The 22,991-nt window shown below is 47.0% G+C and overlaps 1 protein-coding gene across 2 annotated transcripts in view; it reads right to left on the bottom strand.

Annotated features, from left to right (window-relative positions):
• Positions 1–6,998: 6,998 nt before the first annotated feature.
• The window catches only part of LOC117430540 (glypican-3-like), a 58,826-nt gene continuing 42,833 nt past the window's right edge, over positions 6,999–22,991 (bottom strand). For both annotated transcript variants that reach the window (XM_034902824.2, XM_034902822.2), the window contains 2 exons: positions 21,566–21,734; positions 6,999–7,353 (listed from right to left, as the gene is read on the bottom strand). In XM_034902824.2, the coding sequence (XP_034758715.2) occupies positions 7,181–7,353; positions 21,566–21,734 (342 nt within the window). In that variant the 3' untranslated portion in view covers positions 6,999–7,180. The remainder of the gene's footprint in view (positions 7,354–21,565; positions 21,735–22,991) is intronic.

Genomic DNA, 22,991 nt, shown 5'->3' with positions numbered 1-22,991 from the left:
GCCACACTGCACAGCTAGCGAGACACTAGACACTGACACCCACAGATACTTATAGGACATGTCATGTATAGAGGATTATCTTTAAAAAGCGCTTTCTCGGATTCTCCCAGGCTTCGCTCTGATTCAGAGTTGTATTGTATGTTTGGAAGCGTGGGTACCTCTAATGCTGCCAGGCATAGTTTCTTTGATTGGTTTGCGTGGCTCTGTGAATGCTCTAGGATGTTTTGAGTTTCTGAAGAAATCTCTTGGGCGCCTGAGGTCACACTTCAAAAGGAGATTTTAATCTCAGTGTGTTTGTTTTCTATCTATCTATCTATCTATCTATCTATCTATCTATCTATCTATCTATCTATCTATCTATCTATCTATCTATCTGTCTATCTATCACATTTATTAAATAATATGTTGTGCAAGTTAGATATCAATATTAGATCCCGGGAAATCCCTTACCTGTTATAAAGGGAGATAGTAAATTGTTCTTTATAAAGATGAAAGGGACTGACAGATGGCGACCTGGTATTTTCCTAATGAACTGTATTGAATGTGTGTGTCCAGGTACCAGGACCAGATGCCAGAAGATCCTGGGTTCAAATCCCAGCTCAGCCTCATTGTGACCTCCAGTCATAAAACTCCTGTAAGATCCCAAACACAAAGACACACACACACACTATACACAGTGCTTTTAAAGCTGTGAGACACACGTGTGATTTCCAGCATGCAGTAATACATCCTTGATGGTTCTGTCTTAGAGCTGATGTACCTGTTTTATTGCAATGAGCAGCACGGGCCGCTGAGTTCAGCTTTGAGCCACGTGCTGCTACATCCTGCATTGCCGTGGCTGTGCTGGAAAAGCTGTGGACTGCTTCTGAGTCCACCAGGGTGGTGGGGTGCACTGGCAGTACTGGACACATTGACTGGGGGCTGTGCTGAACATTCCTGACAGCGATGCAAACGACACATGCCTCCAAGATCACACCTGCCCGAACAATCAACAGAGCCAGAAGTGGATGGCCGCTTCCGATTCCTGTTAGATCCGCCGTGTTAGCTGGTCAAAGCCACAGAGCTTCATAACATAACCCAGGAATCGGCTGCGATCACTGAGCTGAGCTTCTCTGCCAGGCTTTGATGTGCTTTGTCCCAGTTCTCAAACTCAGCTTAGTGCTGAAGTCAGCTGAAACACAACTCGATGTTTTCATGTGGTGATTTTATTGATGCATTTGAAACCGGTTCCGCAGTGAAGGTGTCACCGGGACATGCAGTGAAGGTGTCACCGGGACATGCAGTGAAGGTGTCACCGGGACATGCAGTGAAGGTGTCACCGGGGCATGCGGTGAAGGAGTCACCGGGGCATGCGGTGAAGGTGTCACCGGGGCATGCAGTGAAGGAGTCACCGGGGCATGCAGTGAAGGTGTCACCGGGGCATGCAGTGAAGGAGTCACCGGGGCATGCAGTGAAGGTGTCACCGGGGCATGCAGTGAAGGTGTCACCGGGGCATGCGGTGAAGGTGTCACCGGGGCATGCGGTGAAGGTGTCACCGGGACATGCGGTGAAGGTGTCACCGGGGCATGCGGTGAAGGAGTCACCGGGGCATGCGGTGAAGGTGTCACCGGGACATGCGGTGAAGGTGTCACCGGGACATGCAGTGAAGGTGTCACCGGGACATGCAGTGAAGGTGTCACCGGGACATGCAGTGAAGGTGTCACCGGGACATGCAATGAAGGTGTCACCGGGACATGCATTTTCTGACGCGGTTTAACTCTGTCTGGACCCTGCAGTGTTCTGGTCAAAGCAAGTGCTAAAAAAAGTAAATGTTCAGAAGCAGACTTTCTTGTTATGAGTTGCCAAGGTCCAGTGAGTGATAGCGGCTGTAATCTGGACCTCAGAGTTACATGTGCTTGTTTTTATTTATTTATTTATTTATTTTAATTGCTTTATGTTTTTTAATTTAATTTTTTACAAATGGATGTTGCTTGCTGTCCGGGGATCTATAAGTAAAGCCCTCCCCCCCCCCGCCCCAGTCAACAAGTCGAGACTTGTAGATAACATGAGAGAGTGAGTGTGTGGGGGTGGGGGTGGGGGGGGGTCGTTTGCACAAGAATGCTCATTCTCTTCGCTATTGTAGCCAGGAATTCCTCTGCTGGGGTCCCTGAGCTTCCCAGATTACACAAGTGAAACCTGAGAGCCATGCAAATGTGATGGGAGTCAGTGTGTGTCAATGTGAGGCTGTGTGTGTGTGAGACAGAGACACTGCATGTGTGTGTGTGTGTGAGACAGAGACACTGCGTGTGTGTGTGTGTCTGTGTGTGTGTGAGACAGAGACACTGTGTCAGTGTGTGTGTGTGTGTGTGTGTGTGTGCGCGCGCGTCCGTGTGTGTCAATGTGTGAGTGAGGCGTTCTCTTTGAAATCTTCCAGATGATTTGGTGATTTGGCAATGGCAGAGCTTGTTCATGTCTGTGGAATATATTTTGCCCCTCTTCTCGACAGATCTGTTTCAGCCGCTCAGTACTTGTCTGTCGTCTTTTCCCCTCGATCTAGCAGGTCAGAAATGGAGATAGACTGTGACATAGAAGGCTTTTAAACCTCCATCAATACATTCACACAAAATCCACACTTAGTGCATTCTGGAGTCACACAGTAAATGAGATACACTTTACAGCATGTCTCTTCAATGCGTTTGTACAAACTGGTGTCCTGTGGTTATCCCTGCAGCTGGGACTGTACAGCCTGGATCATGAGGGTTTGAGGGGGCGGGCCAGTCTCCATGCAAGCTCATGTCTTAGCCTCTCTGACTGCCTGTAAAGATGCCTATTGGTTCTCACTGCTGCCAATCGTGAGAGTGCTACAGTTCTCAGAATTCTAACACACTGATCGTGGCTGGAATGGACCCAGGCTTTGATCAAATCCAAATCTCTACAGTGTATGACAAAGTACACCAATAGCAGGGCCATGCTTTTAGATTCCATTGTGACTCATAATGACCTTCCTGCAGGGGAAAGACCCCTCCCCCTCCCCAAAGCAGTGGAGGGATTAACGGGTCCTCACTGGCTCTGCTGGGTCCTTGACATGGAGTTCTCCTATCAGCCTGCCGTTAGCATAGAACAACACGATTGAATTAAATCTCTGTTTAATCTCACACAACACCGATTAACATTCAATACATACTCACAGATAAGCCTGCCATTTCTGTTGATTCAGTGCTGTTGGTGCGATTAGCATTTATTCACCATTAGGAGCCCTTTGATCAAATTAAAAAGGCATGCCCAAGTTAATCAAGCCACAGGACTGTAGCATTAGTGGCCTTGTTAACACCCTGCCACAGCTACATCGAAATGAACATCTAAAGAGACATTGGAATTACCTGACAAACATTATCTATGGAAATAGTTTCTATTGGTGTTAATAAATGAAAGAGCAATGCAATGAGGGACTGAGAAGTCTGTTTGGTTAATAACTGATTGCTGAAAGTTACGCATGTTTTGCAACAGCAATTGGAAAGCAAGTTGCTGAACCCCATGCTAAATGGTTGAAGTCCCATTTTCCCTGGGCTTGACTCCAGTCCTGCACTGTGTATAACATGACTTCTGTTTATACCGTTACTCATACTTTAGGTATGCCATCTTTGGTTTGACTTGAGAAATATGAGATCAAAACTAACTCTTGTTTTCTCACAGCTAACAGCAAAGTGAGTTAACATGCTTAAAGAACCTAATGAAATCCTCGGGGAAACCTTTCAGCAAAAACCCTTTTCTTCAGAGCCAGTCTTCAAGCCAGAGACTTTCAGTTGAAAAGTTTGTCAAGGAATGTGACTGATTTCTGTTAGTATTGCTACATATCTTTGGACTGTATAATTATGGGTAACATGCTGTGTTAATTTCTAGAAACCCTTTTGTTTAGATTGTTATTTTCAGCCAATACCCAGTTAGAAATTCATTAGACATTCCTGCAATGACAGGAACTGGTTTTGCTCTGAGAATGATGCTGGGAGTTCGTTGCCAGTACTGGTTTGTATGGTTATGGTACTGCACTGCTTGACAGTACATTGCAACCCCCTTACAGTCTGTTTTGTAGATTAAATCCCACTTCCTTGCACCCCGAACCCCATCACAAAGTGACACCCCAGCATTTCCAGTGCGTGCATTACAGATACCGTGCTAGTTGTTAGTTTCTGGTCTAGTGTCCCTGCCCTCAATGATTCCCAGTATCAGATGTGACCTCTGTGTGCTTACCTGGAGGGTTCACCCCCTGCTGGTGGGAGAGAGAACGACCTCATCCAGCGTTCTGAAAGCTGTGCCTGTCAGGGTTCTAAAAGGAATTTTCAGGACTGCTTTCACTACAGCACTGAACACTGTGGAGTGGAACCCCCCTCAAATCAACGAAGTCTCTGGTTTGTGTGTGTGTGCTGGATCTGCCTCCCTTTGCTGAGAAGGCTGAGGTCTGGGCTGAGGCACGCAGACAGGGCGGACAGGAGGGAAGCAGTGAGGTACGCACACCCTGAGTGGGGACACATATTCTTAAAATAATACATACATAAAATTAGCCTGACATAACATCAGAAGTTACAAATCTTCCAAGATACAACCCCAGTAATCTTCCACCCCACCACCAAAACAGCACTCTAATGAAGCAGAGCTGTGTTGAAGACTGGAGGAGTGCAGAGAGGGGCGTCCATCCTTCATAATCAGGGGGTTATAAATCAGGCTGCTGCAGTTCCGCTGGGTTCTGTCACTGTTAATCCCTGCTGAAGGGGGGGGGGGGGGGGGCGAGGATCAGGGGCGTCCCACGGTGGCCAAGCCAAACCGCTGCCTGCTGCTCCCACTCAATCTCAGGCTTTGACTGGCCGTCCCCGCAGCTGTGCTGGGACGGGGCATTCCAGCATTCACAGACACCCCAACAAGCACACGTCTATCCCCTGCTCGCCAGTTGCTCTGCCAGTTTGACGCACTTTCTAACGCACAGGGAGGGAGGGGATTGGAGACAGCCTGTCCAGTATCTGGACTCTCTGAACCCAGCTATAAATATGCTGCTCTACAGATAATGACACAGTTGCGGATACTGATCCCTGCTTCTCTAGACGGAGCGCTATCAGTTCTATGAAGCGTGTGATTTGGATCGCTGTATCTGCATTCATACTGTGAGGCATTTCCTTGCCACGCAGCACCCTTCTTATACACAAAGTTAATCTTTCACTATTTCCGTCCGTTACAAACATTTTCTTGGATGGTCATGGTATCCCTACACCTCCACACACACTGCTGGCAGGCCTGCAGATGAGGCAGGCTCTTCACTGGGGTGCTGGTAGACACTATTTCACAGGTAGACTGAGCAGGTCAAAGAAAATGAGCAGAGCACAGCTGTACTCGTGTCGTTTCTGGATGATTGATGCCTGTTTGGCCCGTAGGGGGCAGCAATGATTGAGGGGAGAGGTAGGGCAGCCCTGGGGGGGGGATGCTTTATCCCACAGTAGATGGGGAATCCAGCCGTGGGGCAGGACTGGAGCTGTCACTGGGAAGAGGGATGGAAGGAGTGGAAGGGGTGGGAGACTGGGAACTCTGCCTGCCGCTACAGTTTTTAAATGATTTTTTTTTTTAATAGAATTTCTTAGTAAGATAAATTCAGCTCTTGTTGTGAGTGAAGCGCATTTTCTCTCTGGGGGTTTGCTGTAGTGCACAGCTCCACGCAGACATGCATACTTACAGAGATGAATGCACACAGTCCCACACAGCCAGACACACATACTGTACACACAGACATGCAGGAAGAACAAGATTCACAGACACCACTCATCAGCCATCCAGCCACAGATGATCTCTCCTGCTCGCTGCAAACCACAGTGATGCACTGACTACACCCCGGTGCTCATATACAGTACAAGACTCAATCAGCAATAGCAATCCCTGTTTTTAATTATCATTGTTATTATTTTAATGGAAATTGTATTTTGCCATGTGTATTATTATTTTGTGGCATTTACTCAGTTTTTCAAAAACACATCATTTTAAAAGGATGGTTCTGATTTTCAGTGAGAGAGACGGACAGAAGAGTAACGACTCTGACCTAACCGGGGCTGCAGCTGCAGTGCTCCCCCTGTCGTGGTGCAGAGCTGGGGGGTGCTGCCCCTGGGTAGAACACGCTGCCGCGGTGCAGAGCTGGGGGGTGCTGCCCCTGGGTAGAGCACGCTGCTGTGGGGATCTGGTATAGGGTTCATCAGATATGAGACTGAGAATAATATGGGCCACATGGCTGTCCAATATCCCTGACCCCAGATCTGAATCCAAATCCAGAACTCCAGGTACCAGTTGCAGTATTTTAGGGTAGAAGAAAACTGACTGAGAGAGACAGATCTATTTAGACACACAAACAAGGTCTGCCCGCTCTCCTCTCTGTACTGGTTACCAGGCACATGATCCTGTGATAATCTCAATCCGATGACATCATCACCGAGTGAATTAATTACGTTTACCTTATACGTATATTTTGTCAAGAACACCTGATACAACTTGAATTCAAACTTGCAGTATATTAATATTTCTGGGGTATTTTTACAAGTTAGTTAGGCATCTGCATTTATAATGTCTATATACTAAGCTGGAATGCAAACTATTTTTGTGTGTGAGTTCTGTGTTAAAGAAAAGGGGCGGGCCGTTTTGGATTCCATTCCTGTCGTGAGGTTGAAAGATCTAGAACCACTCCTGCAGTGGAGTCTGGCTCTTTTACACTCTGCTTGCGGTCCTGACATGAACACCCCCTGCTCACACTCAAGCACAGAGTGCTAACAGTGAAACGGCTGGATCAAACCTACAAGCAGTGAAAAGGAATCCTGCCTCCAGCCCTGCAAGATTCAAGTTTTGCCAGAAGTAACGCTGAGCACAATAACAACACGAAGCCGCTGACAGCACACTTATTTACAAGCTGGGTGGTACTGGGAAGTATTGGGTGGTATTGGGAGGTACTGGAAAGTACTGGGAGATAATGGATGGTACTGGGAAGTACTGGAAAGTACTGGGAAGTAATGGGTGGTACTGGATGGTACTGGGATATACTGGGAGGTACTGGGTGGTACTGGGATATACTGGGAGGTACTGGATGGTACGGGGTGGTACTGGGATGTACTGGGAGGTACTGGGTGGTGTGGCCCCTCGATGGGCCCGAGTGTTCAAGTGTCCAAGCTCACAGGGTCGGTCAGTGGGGTCCGAGGAGAGTCAGTGAGACAGCGAGGACAGCGAGGTGGGAGGAGACAGGCCGGGCACTGCACCCTGGCAGAGGTCGTGACCCCCGGCCTTCTTTACCCTGGTGGGGGGGCAGAAGCTGCTTGTGGAAAATGATGTCATCCATTTCCAGGTCGTCTGCTAACTCTGTAAAGAGAGGAGCGGGAGGGGAGGCATAATTAGAGTGGCAAGCTGCCCAAAATATGGAAGAATTAGACATATATTTTCCATGAAACAAAGAGCCCAATTCATTTTACTGCAGTTCATTTTTTAAATGTATGTTTTACAGTTGTTTTTCTTTTCTTCTTGACAATGATAAATGAAACATATGGATAATTGACAGTATGGACAATGTACTATCCAGTCAAACAGCCAAGTTATATAATACAAGAAAACAATACATCAAAGTAGAAAATACAAGATATCAAATAATTGGCGAGTTATTGATCTTCTGAAGTGGATAAATTAAAGTTTGATATTCATTAGGAGCGGTTGTCTTGTTAGTCCTGGTTTTAACGGTCGAGGACAGCTCCATGCAAACAAAACGTTTCATGAATCAAAACAGACTCTCTTTAAATAACTGCTGAGACAAAGCTTTTGTGATCGAGCCCAGCATCTCAGGTTACCTGGGACGCTCTAACACGACTGGAAAAAGAAAGCCATGGTTCAAAGCAAGGGCTGAAACAGGGAGGAATGAAGTGGTGATAAAGAACCACAAAAGAAGGTTGTTTTCATTGCTTTTTGTTTTTTGCATTGGAGGACAAAGAGAGAGAGAGAGAGAGAGAGAGAGAGAGAGAGAGAGAGAGAGAGAGAGAGAGAGAGAGAGAGAGAGAGAGAGAGAAACAGCAGAGCAATCTGGCAAATATTGACTAAACTCTGGCTCCAGCACAAAAGACTGCACCATTTCTCCTGAATGATAAAAACAAAAAAACTGTAATGGCTACAAAAAGTTGTTCCTCGTTAGCCCTTTAGGTGCCTCTGTCCTCATTTTTTTGGAACATTTTCATTTTCTCTTTAACTTACTCTAATTTTGTTAACTGCAAAAGTTAGGTCTAAATGTAACTGTTGATTCAGCAAATATATCCCTTCTGATGCTTTGATGACGCTTCAATATAAAATCAGAAACTGAAGCCTAAACATCACACGCTTCTTGGTGTTTTCCAGCCTGCAGTGATGATAAACCTCCCTTTTCTACTTGAGATTCTTAGCCGCTGTGAAATTTCAATGTTCTGATTACAGGAACATCTGACCTGACGGGCTTCAGAATTGGACGCAGCAGTTTGTAGCCAAAACTAAGGAATTACATTTTTGTCTTTGAAGAAATGTATCAAATTACATAAATACAGCCTGTGTTCTAATTTTTTCTGTGTTTCAATTTGGTACTTAATGGGTTCATTCCTTAACAATCTTTCTGTTCGCCCTTTTTCTAAATGATTTATTCGACACTAGAGTTCTGTTTGAGTCTTGTTGCAGCATCCCGTCACCCTGTGTCTCTGTGCTTTACCATGCTCCCCCTCTTCTTCATTACACTGTGCTATGCTTTTACTGTGATAAACTCTGAGAAGGGAATTTCAGTATTCCTGACCTTTCCCAGCCCAGTGTGCCCTGCAGATCGCTCCTGAGTCTCTCTGGCCCCCACACGCCCTGCAGCACTCTCCCTGCCTTTAACCTAATTAGGTCTTAAGCCACTAAAGCACTCATTACCGCAGCGCAGTGGCACTCAGTTTCTCTCTCTTCCCCACGGCCCCGGGGGCTGGCAGCGCGTCTCCACGCTGTTCTCTCTTTCCACATGTCCCTCGGACTCGTCTCATTATTTCTATTTCATGGTCCTTGTTAACGGATGAAGGGTGAGCTTCTGAGGAGCAGGCTTTTTTTTCGGAAGGCATTAAAAAGCCAAGTTTGAACCGAGCGGTCCGAATGAGTTGGGGATGTACAGCCTGTGATAAATCCAGACCCGCGTGTTCAAGATGCTTCTCTGAATTCCAGTGAGCCCCAGCCACAGTGTGCGATTTAAGATCAGTAGCTGTGCATTTACTATAGTTTACCATGCTTCTAATATGATTTACCAAAACTCTCTGTGCTTTACAATGCTTATCTATGCTTTACCATACCTCTCTGTGCTTTACAATGCTTCCCTATGCTTTACCAAACCTCTGTGCTTTACAATGCTTCCCCATTGCTTTACCATACCTCTCTGTGCTTTACAATGCTTATCTATGCTTTACCATACCTCTGTGCTTTACAATGCTTATCTATGCTTTATCGTGCTTTATTACACTTGACTATGCTTTTACTATGGGAAACATTTATAAAGGTACAATAGGAAGGGTACAATTTGTCCAGTAGGGAGTTATGAAAAATGACATTACTAATGTGAGTCATATTAATAATGCCGAGCAATATTAAAGTTTGTGAAATATGCAGGGATAAAGAACACTCTCCCGCTGGGCTCATTGGATAAACATCTCTCCTCTTTTATTGTGTTTAACAAATTTCAATTCTTCTTCCCTGGGGCTTGTTTTTCTCAACTAAATCAGAAACATAAGTAAACAGAAAATACCATTCCTATTAATAATTGAAAAGAAACATCTCCTCGCAGGCCGGGTGGCTGCTTTTCCTTTGTTTACTGTCTGATGCTCCATGTTCTCATTATTAACATTCTTCTTTGACTTTTTTCATACACTTCTTTCATATCCAATTTTTCATCAAGTATGACTACAGCTCAGCTCTGTGTAAACAATAAAGACTCATGTTCAGAACTAGCCTGGAAAATTGGCTTCTGTTCTCAAAGCTGACAGCAGTGAGGGTCCCACCCTGAGTGAACCACTGTAAACAAGGACTGTGTGACGGGCAGTGTTGTGTGAGACTCTGCAGACGAGCCCGGCTCTTTTGCATGGTGGTTAAGAAGCTTGCTTGAGGTGCGCGGGGTCCGCCCTGTTACACATGCACAGTCTAGGCATTTTCAAACTTAATCATGGAAAACAAAATGTTGCTGTACAGTGTGAAAGATAAGAGTCATTGAACAAATGCATTCTCATTCCTGTTAAGATTAACTTTGTATCATTTTCTGTTACTGTCGTCACATCCTGGTTGCTGTGTGAAGAAATCATTTGGCCTCGACAGAGCTCTCAGAATCATGTCTAGCACTCATGCACATCTGGTGCACCACAGTGCATACAGCAGCCCTTTATCTGAGCTCTCAGAATCATGTCTAGCAATCATGCACATCTGGTGCATACAGCAGCTCTTTATCTGAGCTCTCAGAATCATGTCTAGCACTCATGCACACCTGGTGCACCACAGTGCATACAGCAGCCCTTTATCTGAGCTCTCAGAATCATGTCTAGCACTCATGCACACCTGGTGCACCACAGTGCATACAGCAGCCCTTTATCTGAGCTCTCAGAATCATGTCTAGCACTCATGCACACCTGGTGCACCACAGTGCATACAGCAGCCCTTTATCTGAGCTCTCAGAATCATGTCTAGCACTCATGCACACCTGGTGCACCACAGTGCATACAGCAGCCCTTTATCTGAGCTCTCAGAATCATGTCTAGCACTCATGCACACCTGGTGCACCACAGTGCATACAGCAGCCCTTTATCTGAGCTCTCAGAATCATGTCTAGCACTCATGCACACCTGGTGCACCACAGTGCATACAGCAGCCCTTTATCTGAGCTCTCAGAATCATGTCTAGCACTCATGCACACCTGGTGCACCACAGTGCATACAGTAGCCCTTTATCTGAGCTCTCAGAATCATGTCTAGCACTCATGCACACCTGGTGCACCACAGTGCATACAGCAGCCCTTTATCTGAGCTCTCAGAATCATGTCTAGCACTCATGCACACCTGGTGCACCACAGTGCATACAGCAGCCCTTTATCTGAGCTCTCAGAATCATGTCTAGCACTCATGCACACCTGGTGCACCACAGTGCATACAGTAGCCCTTTATCTTCCTCCTGCATGATTCTGAGAGCTCCACTGACACTGCTGGGGTGCTTTAAACTTCCAGATGACTGAAACAGAAAATGATACCAAGTGAATCTACTAAACAGAAAAGAATGCATTTGATAAGATAACTCTGATATTTCACATGCATACCTTTTAAGGGCCCCCTGCTTATCTGGCTAGTCCTGTATTCATCTCATTTTGTTTACTTTTACAAAAAAAAACTAAAAAAAGAAAAAACCCAAAGTAAACTCCAGCACTGGGGTGAATTCTTCAAGCATATGTCCCTCTGTTCATCACTATTAAAAAAACTACAATTAGACAAACATTTAGGAGAGCAACTTTGAGGGGGGAAAAAAAGACACTGAACTTCTCTAGAAATGTTTGTCTAATTTCATTACTGAGTTGATTTCTTTTTTTTACTAGCGAAAGAAAGACAGTTTGCCGTGCATTTGAATAATTAATAAGGCCTCGTCCCAGACTCTGCTTGCGTGTCTCGCTGCAGCGAGGGGCAGGGTTCAGTCTGCTGAGTTAAGCAGAGATCCTCGTGCTCAGGTTACACATACAAATCACACAAGCGGCCTCGGGTTACGTTGCTAGTGGCTTTTGTTTTAAGGTTAAAAGTAACGGCGCTGTTAGGAGATTACCCAGTGTGAGGTCCCCCTTCTGAAACATGTGTGTGTTAATTGGATAAACAGAAAACAATGACTGAATGTGCCCCCTTGTAATTAGGAAGCTAATGGGAGAGCGTTTACAAACTGTTTATTTCTATCTGAGTGTCTGCTTGTTATCCAGTTCTTATTGGATTACGGCTGCCTTACTGACCAGCAGAGGAACTTTAAAAAAAACAAAAAACGACTTTATTTCTCTTTGCCCAAAGCACCCGAAGTGCATGTTGTGAACTGAGTTTCCAAGTGTTTTTGGAGTTGAGCAAGCCCTTTGATAATGTAGAGCAGAGGATCTGAAAAACAGCAGGAGATTTCATATGAAACACCAATACAGACACTCACACACACACCAACTCTGATGTTCAAATTGTAAATAAAAGTGAAGCCTGGGTAACATTGCAGGGGTATGGTAAAGCATGCTGAAGCCTAGGTAAGCATGCAGGGGTATGGTAAATCATGCTGAAGCCTAGGTAAGCATGCAGGGGTATGGTAAAGCATGCAGGGGTATGGTAAAGCATGCAGGGGTATGGTAAAGCATGATGAAGCCTAGGTAAGCATGCAGGGGTATGGTAAAGCATGCTGAAGCCTAGGTAAGCATGTAGGGGTATGGTAAAGCATGCTGAAGCCTAGGTAAGCATGCAGGGGTATGGTAAAGCATGATGAAGCCTAGGTAAGCATGCAGGGGTATGGTAAAGCATGCTGAAGCCTAGGTAAGCATGCAGGGGTATGGTAAAGCATGCAGGGGTATGGTAAAGCATGATGAAGCCTAGGTAAGCATGCAGGGGTATGGTAAAGCATGCTGAAGCCTAGGTAAGCATGCAGGGGTATGGTAAAGCATGCTGAAGCCTAGGTAAGCATGCAGGGGTATGGTAAAGCATGCAGGGGTATTGTAAAGCATGATTAATACACAGTGTGCGCCTAGTCGCTCTCAACCAGGCAAACATCTCAGCCAAGGCCTTCAGCAGTAATTGGCAGCTTAAAGTATTTTGGAATTTATGTTAGAGTTTACGATTGACTATTTTTTTTTATTTTTTATCAAGCACAGAAAAGTATGGTAAAGTGTGGGAAAGCACAGTACAAGCGTGGTAATTAGCGTTCCAATGTAACCCAGTTCACTGTTATAAAGGGACAGGCAGGATATTTTTTTTGATCTGATTACTAGGCGACAGTGGCAGAGACTGGTTGCAAAAAAACAAAGCCACATTCCTCAAAGGGCACGCGTTCATGCATGTAACTGTGCTGCATATACTCTGCAAATACAGACGATCTGCAATTTAAAAGCGCCACAATACGAGAAACAAGCGTTACTCAAACATTGACTGACTGAATCTTGCAGAAGTACAGGGGCTGTTTAAACTGGCGCTTATCAGGGAGCTTAGCGTTTTCACAAAGTGGAAGGTCGCTCCAGCTAGTCTGGCTTTATTAGAACAGGCTGTGTTACCACTGCTGCCCTCTGGACCCCGCCCCGCTTCCCTTGATTAAGTGTGGGAAGAAATGGCAGCGGGATAGCTGCTCTGCAGCAGAGTCCCACAGGGGGCTAAGAGAGCAGCAACTTTGTGTGGGTTAGGTTTCCCTCGACCCCAACCTCCTGATTCACTGCTCAGACTATCCCTGGGAAGAACACGGTGTTGCTCTCGTTAGACAGGACGCAGTAAACAAATAAACATGAAAGCGTTTTCTTTTCTTCTTCTCATTATGACACTCTTCCAGACTGAACTGCAGGCCCAGCAGGATTCAATTATTCTTATTTTTTTTAGCTGGATGGAAATAAAAGGTCATGCAGTTAACACATCACCCCGACCCCCCTCCCTGGCTCTGAAACACATCAGGGTAAAGACATGCAGTAAGCAATGACGTGCCACAGGAATAACACTCCACATCGACTCGCTTAAGATGTTTCTTTACATGCTTGACCACGCTTTCCCTGTGCTTCACTACGCTTTGCTATGCTTTTACCATGGGAAGCTGAAGCAGACTCGTTTCCTTGTACCCGAGTGGGGGTGTGGGGGTGAGGGGCAGCCCAGCACTCACAGGAGGTAGCTACCCTATTTTAAAACCAACTATATGAATGCAGTGTCAGCAGGGAGTTTGGAAGTTAGTATTTTAAGCTACAGAATGCAAATGGGGGGGGGGGGGTGTCTAGCCTTACTGCAGGCCCCACTGCACGACATCAAGTGCTATTGCAACACACACGCCTTTGAAGTTGCTGATAAACAACAACACTCTCTGCTAAGATTCATTGAAACATTACGGCCTGTTTAAAACGCGTTTGAAGGGGCGGTAATTACCCCTTAAAGCACTCCAAATGCAATCTGAGGGCAATTAGAAGCCTTGCTGTTGCACACGTTGTGTGTACGATCCATCAGCTAACAGACCCTGAACATCACAGAGCGTGTTCTTCCGCTGTCTGCTTCGCTCCAGCTGTATTATTTTCATTAGCTTGTTAGAAAAGCAATCGGTTTTTATTTTGTTTTGTTAAACCCGCGACTCTGTTTTGATCTGTGTACTAACTTGGGTCCCGAGGCTATACTCCTCTCTCCCCGGCTGGGGTCTAATAATACCCAGTTAGAATTAGTGAACAGCACCTGTGGGTTTTCAAAGAGCTGCGTTGCCCCTGCTGCTGCTGTGATCCCCACCGCTCCGCCTGGGTTCAAACGAGCGGATACAGGTGCTCTCCAGAGGTTAAGCGGGGACAGCTAACCCTGCACCGCTTTGATTTACAGCCCTGACTCAAGCCAATGAAGACTGGAGCTGTTTAACAGGGAGAGAGGGCCAGGTTTTACTGCACATGTTGCAGCCGGAGAGAGAGAGAGAGAGAGAGAGAGAGAGAGAGAGAGAGAGAGAGAGAGAGAGAGAGAGAGAGAGAGAGAGAGAGAGAGAGCAGGGTGTACGCACTGACTCACGCACACACTGACTGACTTACCCATGCAGTGTGGAATAATTACCCCAAGATGCTTATTAACATCTCAGAACTGTGCTTATATCGAATCCAGCCCAGTTGCTGGAGTTTATCGTCATTGACGTCTGGCAGCTCATGTAAAGAAAGCCTCCTGAGGTGTCATGACGTGCATTTTGTACCCAATTGTCTTGGTTTAATGTGCGCTTTGTTCACGCATGGAGACACCTTAAAAGCGCTTTAACAAGGGAAGTGCGGCACACACACATTGATGAAGGGTAATCACCGCCACTTCAAACTACCCACACTCACTGAATGACTGTGTCACTGTGCGGGGCACCATAGTGGCTACAGAGTCTCCTCACTGCCTCAGCTCAGCTGGGAGGGAGTCTCACGTGTCAAAAGCAGTCAATGCAAAAGAAGAAAAATGCTCCACAATCCTGAGGATATAAAGCCTGTAGATTTTCTGCAGTTTGTTAAGTTTCTTCGCGGTACAATTACACCGGAATGCTTGCTTGCTTGGACGCAGTTTGTGAAGTTCAGAAGGAGTTCCACGCCGTACATAAAAACGAACAGAGAGTTTACAAGACAGCTTCCTGTGTATAGATCATGTTACTACAAAACTCCACAGGTGAAAGGTCAGCGCAGGAGTGCAAAGGTCTGAGGAGGCTTCCTTCTTTCAAGTCGAGGTAATAAAAAAAGAACAGCCTTCTTCCTTCTGAGCGAACCCAACTCAAACACGCATTTTACAACCCTTTCTGTCCGACTCCTGTCTCTCCTTTAGAAAGGCATTAAAGGACAGCATGTTGGACAGTGCTGTCGGAGCAGGAAGACGATTTACTGTTTGTTTGTTTTCAGGGCTCCAGAAAACAAGTCATGTGCTGGTGGACATGTGGCTCCCAGCTGTGCCCTCCCCTCTGCCCAGACAGGAGGACTGGGGCTTCCATACATTTACACACTCACACAGTGCACCAAGCACTGCACACTCACTCACACTCACACAGTGCACCAAGCACTGCACACTCACACAGTGCACCTAGCACTGCACACTCACTCACACAGTGCACCTAGCACTGCACACTCACACAGTGCACCTAGCACTGCACACTCACATAGTGCACCTAGCACTGCACACTCACTCACACAGTGCACCTAGCACTGCACACTCACACAGTGTACCTAGCACTGCACACTCACATAGTGCACCTAGCACTGCACACTCACTCACACAGTGCACCTAGCACTGCACACTCACTCACACAGTGCACCTAGCACTGCACACTCACTCACACAGTGCACCTAGCACTGCACACTCACTCACACTTACACAGTGTACCTAGCACTGCACACTCACTCACACAGACAGCACCTAGCACTGCACACTCACTCACACTCACACAGACAGCATCTATCACTGAGAGTCTGGTTGGAGATATTGTCATTGAATTTTACAAAAAGCAATTATAAGATTGAGGGCCCTTTTCAGTCCACTGGAGTGCTTTACACTTCTGAGTTTGTAAAAGTCACCAGGATGTCAACAAAAATGATACAGAAAGTGAATCTAAAGAAGGAAAACCCACAGAGGACGAGAGACACAGCGATGTCACAGTCCTGAGTCCAGTAAGAGGGGAGGTCCAGGGCACATTCCGGCACAGGTCAGCAATCTGGCCTGGTTGGATTCCTCCTGCACTGGCTAATGCGTCTCAAACTGTCTTCAGTCCTGACCCCTCGCTCCCCTACATGGAAACAGCGTGCAATCTCAGCAAGGCAGTCCTAACAGAGACAGGACTGGGGGCAGCCAGCGCTGCCCGTGCATCAGTGTGTCCAGCGAGACTGAGAGCGTCGTGCTGCCCACGCAGGCTGCTGTGAATCCAGCTCTCCAGGGCCAACACAAACACAACCGCCCCCCAGAGCAATGCTGCTTCCTCCTCCGCGATTGCTGGTCTGTTATTGTACAAATGAATAACTTTGGCAAGAGAGAGAGAGAGAGAGAGAGAGAGGAGAGAGTGACTGGGGACAGGCAAGCAAAGCCATCATGCTGGAGTGGGGTTTGAAGGGAGGGGCCCTGTTTCTTTTTTCAGTATTGGGCCCCTTCACTTGTAGGGCCCTTATCTCAAGAAAAAAATAAGGAAGCGAGTGCTAAGGTGTTGGAGAGGGAGAGAGAGAGAGAGAGAGAGAGAGAGAGAGAGAGGGACGGGGTAGGGAGAGAGAGAGAGAGAGAGAAAGAGAGAGGATGGGGGAATGAAAGCTCCAGGAATTCTTCTCAAGGAGCTCTTTATGCTCGTCACCAGGACTCAGGGCTGCACATTCCTGCCCTCGACACTGGCGCCTGTCCATTACCTCAGCACACACACAGCGACTCACACAGTCACACAGACACGGTCACACAGACACACAGACACACCTGCATGCACACACACAGAGACACACACAGTCACAAAAACGCACAAACACACACTGTCACACAGACGCACTCACTCACACAGACACAGTCACAAAGACACAGAGACAAACATGCATGCATAAACACACAGTCACCCAAACACAGAGACACACACACAAACACAGAGTCACACAAACACACGAGTCTGTGTGTGAGTGAGTGAGTGTGTGCGCGCGGGTGTGTGTGTGTGCGCGCGTGCGTGCGTGTGTGTGTGTGTGTGTGTGCGCGGGTGTGTGCGCGGTGTGTGTGTGTGCGTGTGTGTGTGTGTGTGCGCGGGTGTGTGCGGTGTGTGTGTGTGTGTGTGTGAGTGGTAATTGGTTATTTTGCTTTGCAGGCTGCCCTGAGTTATATCTGGTACAGCCTGCATTCCAGCCTGGTTCATCAATGGCCGCTTTGTGTGGCAAATGCAAGTCAACACCATTTCATTTACAGCGAGAGGGGAAAAAGTACCGACTTCTTTATATAACTGCCTTGAACACGCCAGCAACCCAGCACACCGCACACATAACGTGCCGAATTAGATTTGAAAATAAATAAAGTAAAAAAACATTTTTACAGCTGAGCTCTGTGCAGAAAGCGTCAGGGACACAGATACAGCAGTGTAGAAACTCATAGTAACCCTGTCATAACGCCCCGGCAACCACAGGCTCGGTCTGGCGAGGGCTGGAGGACAGGGACGTTTACGTCACTCTCATTTTTTAAAATGATTTCAAATCTTTCTCCAGGAAAGCAACATTGAGGTTTGACACTTTGTAAAGGTGTGGAGGCTGGGTGTGACCCGGCGCCCTCGCACACAGCAAACGAGTGTCTTAACAGCCAGGCTCACCTGCATTCGTGGTTATAGAACTTTTAACCTCCTCTCATCCCCCTGACGAGGCATACATTAAAACCTGGGACGGGGGAAACTGCTATGCAACAGGAGTCTTATTTCCATCCCTGCACCACACTGCTTTACCGCGCTTGCCGTGGTGCACCGCAGTTAAGCCTTAAACTGGCGTGCAGCCGCACTGATTAGCTGTTGTTTTGCTTAGTTTCAAGCTATTTCTGCTTTTGGAAAATATAGATTTCCTCCCCCCCCCCAAAAAAAGGCAGAGTGTACATTTTATACAGGAGCAGAAACAGCTGGGATAAAGAGATGCCGTGTGAAGAATGCTGCCCCTTCTCAAACTGTGGGCAGCTCTACACCCTGCCCTCCTGCCCATGCCCACGCCCACGCTCTGTTTACACAGATGTTGCCATGTTTCAGAAATGTTTTTGGGGGAGAGGAGAGGTGGGGGCCTGTACTGTGCTGTTGATAGCGCTGCTGGAATGTCGGAACACTGTGGTTGAACCAGTCCTTGTTATTTTTAGCATGTTTCTCGTGCGGCTTTGGCAGTCTGGGGCGCTTACACATGAGTGTGTGACCGTTTCCAGCTTGTGAAACATCTGCTCTCCTCACACACACACACACACACACACACAGGACAGGAGGAAGCGCTGGTGAGTGACACCCTGCAGGCTGTTGCAATGCAAACAGCGTTGGATATGAATACTGGCTCGCTTTATATTAATCCCAGCAGGTGCCCCAGTCTGGAGGGTTTATTAAACATCTTATTAACACCACTCATCGTGAAACAAATAAGAAATGGGGCAGTATTAAGACCATTAAAACAGACCCCGGTGAGTGTGAGTGTGTGGTATGGAAACACACACAGGCAAGAATGCCTTTGGCTCAGAGAACACTGGGGCAGTTCTATTATTTTAGTTTGCAAATGTGCTTGTCCCAAGTCACCAACAGAGACTGTAATAAAGAAAGAAAGAATGAAATTATTGTTATTATCATACCAATAACACAAGTCATTATGATGCTTGTGTGTATTATTCTGAAGAACCCCAACAGAATCGATAGCAGACCACGGTATTAATCACAAATTGCTGTGTGCTGATTCATACCTATATATTACCTATTTGTCAATGGCAGCCTCACACCATTGTAGCTGCTCTTGCGCTAACCCAGGTGAAGCATCGCATTGCTGCTGCAGCGCCACTGCCTGTCTGCATTGCTGCTGCAGCGCCACTGCCTGTCTGCATTGCTGCTGCAGCGCCACTGCCTGTCTGCATTGCTGCTGCAGCGCCACTGCCTGTCTGCATTGCTGCTGCAGCGCCACTGCCTGTCTGCATTGCTGCTGCAGCGCCACTGCCTGTCTGCATTGCTGCTGCAGCGCCACTGTCTGTCTGCATTGCTGCTGCAGCGCCACTGCCTGTCTGCATTGCTGCTGCAGCGCCACTGCCTGTCTGCATTGCCGCTGAAGACCATTTGGTAAGGGAGCAAAGTTCCTACCAGCTCTCATACAAGAACCAGCAAAGCAATGTTGCCAAAGCTATTCATTTGATGCAGCTGTGTATTTGTTTGTGTCAGGGCTTTCCAATGCCCCCCGGGTTATTGTGTCTGTATCGCAGGCAGGGCTTTCATTCCACTCCTGCAGGACGGCTCGTGCAGAGAAACCCTCAGCCCCCCGTCCGGCAGCGTCTCCACAGTTGTGCTGTTATCACGTCTGCTTTGTGATGTGGGCTGAGGAACACAATGCTCTGCTCTATATCGCTCTCCAGCTGCATTGTCTGTCCCCCAGCAAACAGCACCTGGGCTGGCTTTCCCTGTCAACCATGGCTTTATCTTTTAAAGAAAGGCTTTTATACCACAAGGAATGAACGTATTTGCTCTCTGTAGTATTGGTATTGTCTGAGGACACTTCAAACCAGGTTTGCAAAGTCTCAACAAACAGCTTGACTGCTGCTCTTCCCCTGCAGGGCATGCAGAGAGCTGCACAGTATATAAAACACACCATTATAAAATCTGAATGCTGTCACCAGTTTAGTAGAGAACACTATGTGCCTCAAGCTCGCTGAGAGTCTCCTGTGTGCTCCTGGCTCGTGTTTGACGCGCCGCAGCCGAGGGGCAGTTGTCCCCCCCCCTGTGTAATGTTTTGATTGACTTGCTCCGAGGGGGAGATGCCGGTGGCTGGCGTGCGTGTTTATAAGCACTGTCTGTCAGTACGGACCCTTCTCCAGGCTTTAAAGGCGTGGAGGCGTATCTGCATGCCAGCAGATACAACGCATTGCACAGATTGTTTAAATAATGCTTCTGTAATTACATGGAAATTGCCTTGCTAACATGGTACAGGGCATGTTTTCTCACACTTCTAACACCGTGGTTATTAGATGGTCATGCATGCCCCTGTAATCTGCACTGCTAGCACTAGGATTCTGCCTATATAAAGCAGTTCTGTGTGCATGTCCGGTCGGGTTTGCGGTTCATTTATCTCCAGACTCCTGTCCCGTAACCCCTGACACACCAGCACATGTGAGGCTGTGTCCGTTCACACAACGCCCTGCTGAGCACCTCTCCCTGCTAACCACGGCCCTGCAGATACCCAGGAATCCAAGGATCTGGAGCAGCACGGCAATAACACAGAGCAGCTCCCACACTGTTTGTTCAGCTGCAGCAATTTAAATTGCAATATTCAACCAGCCCTTCTTTCTTATTTTTCATTGTTTTCCTTGAACATTTTTGGATTGTCTTTGGAGTCAGCGTGTTTCCTCAGAGACAGGGATAGCGTGAGGCGGGGCGGGGTGGTACCGAACGAACCAGATGGACGCTAAGGCTCAAAAGCTCCCAGCAGGTTCAGTGAAATGGTAGAATGAGCTGCACTGTAGGAATCTGGCTGAGAGAGCGGAGTGGAGCGCCACACCCAGCTGTATAATAGAGGTCCTATTCTTCACCCTGAATTCAAATGCTGGAGGAGAGCGAGAAGGAAACAGGCACTGCAGTGTTGTTTCACCTGTGAATAGCCGCTGTGGTTTGCAGCAGAGTGATCTCAGCGCTTTTCAGGGCTGTTTTACCTGTTTTTATAGACTGAGGATCTTCCAGGTAATAAGAGGGTACTTTTCGCCTGCTGTGTGCAGTTTGTGACCGTACCTTGTTGAGTTTTTATTGCGGTCGTGAGCAGAAAACTGAAAATCGCTGTATTTCTGAACTTGTGGATTAACAGTAAATCAGTAAATAATAGAGTTATGGGGCTGCAAGTGTCAGTGTAGGGGTTACAGTGACGCTGGTAGTGTGCAAACAGACCAGTTTCAGGCCAGCTCACTTCCACTCTCTTCCATCCTGACCCTTTGCAGTCTTAAACCTTTCATGCATGGCGACGGTTAAAAAAACTCTCTTCTAGTCTTTATATGGGGAGATATGGAAGACGCATATGCATGATGACCTCATATGAGGATGCCATTTTTTCCCCTTATAAAGCAATGGAAAAAAATACTTTTTAAGGTCCATGCTGTTCACAGACTGATTCACCTGTGATTATGCGCAGTGGTTTGCAGTAGTGGGATCTCTCTGCAGCTCAGGTTTGATTTACCTGTGAATATGCGCAGTCTCCTGCGGTACGGTGGTGCCCCCCCCTGGCCGGAGCCACTGCACTCGTCCTCGTCATCACAGTCCCCGCTCTCCAGTGCCTCCTCCTCCAGCTCGCCCCCTGCTGGGCGACCCTTCACCCTGCGCCTTGGGGCCGACACCCTCCGCAGCAACTGAGAGGGACGGGGGGGGGGGGGGGTGAAAAGAGAGAGGGACAGAGGGAGGGAGGTGAAGAGAGAGAGGGAGGGGGAGTGAGGGTGAAGAGAGAGAGAGGGAGGTGAAGAGAGAGAGAGGGGGAGTGGGGATGAAGAGAGAGGGAGGTGAAGAAAAAGAGGGGGAGTGGGGATGAAGAGAGAGAGGGAGAGAGAGGTGAAGAGAGAAAGAGTGGGGATGAAGAGAGAGAGGGAGAGAGAGGGAGAGGTGAAGAGAGGGAGGGGAAGTGGGGGTAAATAGGGAGAGGGAGAGGGGGAGAGGGGGTGAAGAGAGAGGGAGAGAGAGAGAGAATCAATCTAAAATTGGTAATAATGAGAGTCATTAATTGATTGAATAGTGGCATAGACTGCTTGTTTTACTGAATCCATGCACACTGCAGCCAGAGAGAACAGATCTGTACATATATTCAGAGAATTATGTTTCCACAGCATTGGTTGATTTTTTGCGATATCAAACGATACATGGTCATGTAGATATTGCATGTTTTACTGGCCAGCCCTGCGGTTTGATGCACACGTGCTTCTCAAAGGAGCTTCTGTTTGCAGACTATTGCTGGAGGGATTTATAGGTTTCCAGCTTTTAAATCTTCTTCAAACTTCCCAAGTGCTTCCAAGAACTGTTCCCCCTGACCTATTTCTTTTAAATCTGTAACTTAGCAAAAAAAAGCAGTTAAAGAAGCAGGCAAACGTTTCGTCTGCAGTGTAACAAAGCTTTTGCTCAACTGAAAAGTCTGTTTTTTTTCTATACAAAACATTGGCAGCTCAGAAAGCGAAGGGTTTTACACGTAAAGATGTTGTTTTGTAACAAGTACGGCATCAAAAACTGTTTGCTTTTAAAAATTGTTGGACTTAAATCTTAGTAGATTGTGTGTTGGTAAAAAAAAACTAAAAAACCAATCCCCTCTGAACACGAATATCGGGCTGAGATTCGAGGTGCTGTAAATAAAGGGGTCACATCCATTTCTCTTCAGCAGCTTCACTGTAATTATCACTGCTCCCCTGATCACTGGGAAGCTGAACGTTTTCTTAGCAGCCCAAATGGGGTTTTTTTTGAGGGCAGGGACTCTGCTTTTGAGCACTGAAGAGGCACAGTAACAATATCAACCCTGGAACTTCCAGCTTTTGTTTCTCCAGACAAAATGTACCAGAGATTGAGTTCAATACACTTTGGCGAGTTTCCTAGAGGCTGAGGCATTTTTATTTTTCATTTCATTTTAG

The sequence above is a fragment of the Acipenser ruthenus genome, chromosome 26, assembly GCF_902713425.1.
Source record: "Acipenser ruthenus chromosome 26, fAciRut3.2 maternal haplotype, whole genome shotgun sequence".
In the NCBI taxonomy this organism is placed as follows: Eukaryota; Metazoa; Chordata; class Actinopteri; order Acipenseriformes; family Acipenseridae; genus Acipenser; species Acipenser ruthenus.
Note: the sequence above shows the minus strand (reverse complement) of the source record. Positions and strands in the feature narration are given on the sequence as shown.